The sequence below is a fragment of the Crassostrea angulata genome, chromosome 1, assembly GCF_025612915.1.
Source record: "Crassostrea angulata isolate pt1a10 chromosome 1, ASM2561291v2, whole genome shotgun sequence".
Lineage (NCBI taxonomy): Eukaryota > Metazoa > Mollusca > Bivalvia > Ostreida > Ostreidae > Magallana > Magallana angulata.
Window position 1 is genome coordinate 19,205,586 of NC_069111.1, and position 4,426 is coordinate 19,210,011.

Below are 4,426 nucleotides of genomic sequence, written 5' to 3' on the forward strand. Positions count from 1 at the left end.
ATATAGCACTAAGGTGGCTAAATAGTGAGACGGATTAGAAAGGGGAGCATTAGATTTTTTTTAAAAGGAATATTATTGAATTTCTATAATAATAGTCTTCAAATATATTTAAATGTTTAAACCAAACGCGCGGAATGAACTCGTATATGAAGTAAAATTTGCAATAGATTTCAACTTTTTCTCAAAATAGATATTTTCGGCAATTCTTCCTGCTACCCACTACTTTGTGAGTAGCGGGGCAGATCGGAAACCCTATTCTGTATTCCTAACATGTTTTAGCTCATTGAATGATACAATCAATTGTTTTATGAAAATCCCGATTTTCCAGTTCAATTATTTGTTCTCGGTAAAAAGGAAGACAAACACTACCTGTTTATAATAAGATCTCCGTAGTTATCTTTCTTGAATAACGCATTTGGAGAGAGAGAGAGAAAAAAAAGAGAGAGAGAGATTTTCAATTGTGTCTTGACCATAAAAACAAACACGTCTTATTTGATAGGAAACGTATTGAATTAACATTAACAAAAGTAAGCACGAAAACAAATTGTTTGATTTCAAATCTTTTTTATTCTTTTTATGGTGTTCTAACATTTTAATAAGTTCAGTCTCTCCATGGTTAGAATTCAGAACCTTAATATAAAAAATGAAAACATTATTCAGATCATGTCCACAAAAAACATATCTTTTACCGACTAATATTCTATAAAAACCCAGAAGTTCATTCATTTGATTTAATTGAATTTGAGTGACAGAAGTGACAATCATGTTACAATGATACGCTGTATCCTTGAACTTCCATGCTTGAAAGAAGTTATGGGACAACGTTATATATCTATTCTTATAAGCACACCATTTTTGAGAATGTAATTTAAATATTTTCACGTTACACAATATTTTACAAAAGGCCACGTTGTTAAGTTAGTCTGTTTTGAGAGAAAGTGTGTCGCAATATGGAGAGTTCCCATAATTCCTTAATGTAAGAATTTATCTAAAATTTTAAACATAATGTTCTTTGTTGGCAGTAGCAGATGCTGACAGGAAAAGATCAATCCATAGAAACGAAGCCGCTCCAATCGAGTCGATCTTTACGCTGGCTCGATGGTCGTGGATTTTTCAAATGTTTTAATCTCCTTGGCAAGAAGTCAAGTTCAGTAAAAAGATATAGGAATATTTTTATTAATTTTTTATCAGTAAATATTAGTTTATAGGGTATAGCTATTTAATTAATATACAAGCATTTAAGGTAAAGCTGATAGGTAATTCAATGACCACAAAGTCTTTTTTTTTTATCAAAGACGTCTCAATATATTTAAGTAAGTAATTGCTGGTCGTGGATTTTTCAAATGTTTTAATCTCCTTGACAAGAAGTTAAGTTTGGTAAAAAGATATAGGAATATTTTTATTAAATTTTTTTAAAGTAAATATTAGTTTATAGGGTATAGCTAGTTAACTAATATACAAGCATTTAAGGTAAAGCTGATACATGTAGGTAATTCATTGACCACAAAGTCTTTTTTTTATCAAATACGTCTCAATATATATAAGTAATTGTTTGTTAAAGTAACATTGCGCATATAGACATTTGTAAAACAAAAACAGATACATAGGTCGAAAATTAGTCATTTGTACCCGGCCCCTTGGACCCTATCAATCACTTTCTACAATTGTAGCTTTATGCATGCATGATTTCAAATATAATTATATAAACTTCTTGACATTGATAAATTACATTTCTGATGTACAATATTCAACACCTTTATTTTTGAATGCTAAGTAATTTTTTTCCCTGTGTTGGTAAGCAGAGTTTATAAATCTAGCAGTTGTATTAAATTGGTAATTGTTGATTAATGAATCACATAAATATTGATTAATATCAAATTCTTCAAAATTAAACATGTAGATATATTTGTATCTATAAATATAAAATAAATTGAAAAGATTTTAAGACAATTCACCTGATGCTTCACACATGACTTGATACGTGCCGTTACACTTCGTATCGTCCCATCGTCCAAGTCGTTTAGAATAATTGTTGTTGGCACAGTCCTGATCACCCCTCCAGTTTTCTGGTTGTCCACGATCCCAACTTGTGTATGTACTTTTCCCGGTAGATAATGTCACCCATTTTCCTTCCGTACCAATGTCAGTAAAATCAATCCGGTATTCGACTGTTCGAACAAGTATATCATGATTATTTAAGAAGATGGGTGAATAAGGCGTGTAAACTGTCTATATAGGGATAAATAAGATACTATAAAATTAAAATATGAACAAATCTCATAATTTCTATCTAAATAATTGAAAACAATTTATATTTACCATAACATTGATTTATAACCTTTAAATCTGTTAAATATTTAGAAAAGGTTGATTTAAACTGGCGTATGCGTGTCAAAACCTCCAAATAGTGTCATTTTTAGAACTTCAATTCCTTTTGTTTCATAGAGTGGGTCTTGGCTCCATATTTTTGTAATAGTCTATATAAAGTTTAAAGGAAATCAAACCTATTTCAATCAACAAAAACGTGGAAAAATGACCCACTATACATTAAAAAAGTCATTTTGTATCCCAACAATTGAACGTTTTTGAGAAATACTACAAATTCGTGGTTGAAGTTGCATTTAGCATTTAACAATGAAGTTTGTTGTAACTGAAATGGTTCAGTGGTTAGAGCACCAGACATAAAGTAGCATTGTAGAGCTAGAGTTTTAGGTTGTGGGTTCGATACCACCAAAACTTTAAATTTTTTTTTCTTATTGTTTGTTAAAATATTCAAAACTGAATATAGTTAGAAATTGTGCTTTTGTAAACTTGTAACATAACATGGCAAACATCAACTTATTAAAAATTAAAGCCACTTATAAATAATTAATATTACAGATCTGAATCGGTCCAAGATCTAGTTGATTATAGACATTCCTCTAATACTGACCAAAGATTCTTGATACTTTTGCCATGTTTTCAGATTCGTACGCTGTAAGAATATCATTTGCAAATCGTTTCCACCTACCATTTGGAAAATTCTTTGTAAGCCATTTGTTTTCATCATCATCGTTGATCTGAAGCAGGGTTGTTCCCTGATCTCTGCAGAAAATCTGTTTTGAAAAAAAACCCATCAAATACAACCATGAACTTGTGCTCATCGGTTTCTTATGCAGCAACATACAAGGAAGATGATGCATTGATGAAAAACATCTCGGACCTTCATTTTCAGCTGTTTTCGTCCATTCAGAAGAAAACAAAAATGATAAAAGTAAGTCAAATTTTAATAATATACGAAGTTTCATTCAGCCTCATTGGAAATTCAAACTTTACATTACATTTTATTGTAATTTGGTTTAATACATTGGATAATGTCATTTTATTGAAATGTAATTTTCTTATTTCTACAGACAGCTGTCTTTGAGACTCAGTGCAGTGGATCAGGCTGTACGTTCAATGGTTGCGAGTCTAGCGGTTCCGAAACCTGTGACCTTAACTTAAACTAACCGTCCACTGAGTGTTTTCCCCTCTTGTTATTTAGATGTTACTGCTACCGACAAATCTGACTAGTGGTAAGGTGGGGAATCTGTTCGATAAGCGGGTTTCGAGCTCATGACCTATACATATTCGAAGCGAAACCGATTACCCACTGCCCTATGCTGTTATTGTTCTATTTCGGGGAAAGAAACTGTTTATAAAATTACACTTGATTTTAACGTTTTGGGTTTTTTAAATAAACAGTACGTCACAATATGGTGGTGTCAGGTACCACCTTCATTAATTGCAGCAATCATGAACCGTCTATAAATACACGCAGTTATTGAACTACAATTTAAATTACTACTAAAATTATAATCTAGCAGAATTCAGTGTATCTAAAGGTATATTTATCGAATTCTCAATATTTCAAGTTTTAATATATCTTTGTTCTTCTCAGCACAAGGAACACACAACAAATACTAAACTTCAGAGACCGCATAGTGAGATGGGGTTTTGTAGTATTCAGTATGTCTTTATTACTCACATGGAAACTTGTTAATAACGGAGAATTCTTAAAACCGTGCTGCTCATTGTTCATTTTTGATTTTATTTTCAAATATGATACGACCTTTTAACATCATAAACAGACATGTTGGCGGCTAGTATTTTAAATAAAGGTCCATATTCAAGACATATGATTAACCTGTGTCTATGTGTTGAATTGGAATGTAATCGACTGTTATATAGTTTTTTTTTGAGGGGGGGGGGGGGGGTAAATGAAAATCATAAAATCCAATTATGTTGAAATGAAGCATAGAACTATATTCAATTATGAGATTTTGTCGAAACTCATGATTTTCTCGATGTCAGAATTAGAAGCTAACGTTGCAACAGAAATCAATAATTAGAACATGAAAAGGGTAGGACTGTGCGATGTTTCCAGAACCGTTTTTACTATCAGTTT

At 31.5% G+C, this 4,426-nt stretch overlaps 1 protein-coding gene across 1 annotated transcript; it reads right to left on the minus strand.

The window, feature by feature from the left end:
* Positions 1 to 544: 544 nt before the first annotated feature.
* Positions 545 to 4,060, minus strand: LOC128178010 (mannose-binding protein C-like). Its single transcript, XM_052845001.1, has 4 exons — positions 4,007 to 4,060; positions 3,011 to 3,095; positions 1,956 to 2,168; positions 545 to 630 (listed from the first exon to the last, which is right to left on the minus strand). Exons 1-4 carry the CDS (start codon positions 4,058 to 4,060, stop codon positions 617 to 619), a joined length of 366 nt encoding a protein of 121 aa, XP_052700961.1. The 3' UTR covers positions 545 to 616.
* Between the last annotated feature and the right edge of the window lie 366 nt (positions 4,061 to 4,426).

Coding starts and splice junctions, on each gene's coding strand:
- LOC128178010 (XM_052845001.1), bottom strand. CDS start 4,060: ATGAACAATGAGCAGCACGGTTTTAAGAATTCTCCGTTATTAACAAGT. Junction 3,096..4,006: donor CGTTATTAACAAGTTTCCAT/GTGAGTAATAAA, acceptor TTTTCAAAACAG/ATTTTCTGCAGAGATCAGGG. Junction 2,169..3,010: donor TACAAAGAATTTTCCAAATG/GTAGGTGGAAAC, acceptor TTGTTCGAACAG/TCGAATACCGGATTGATTTT.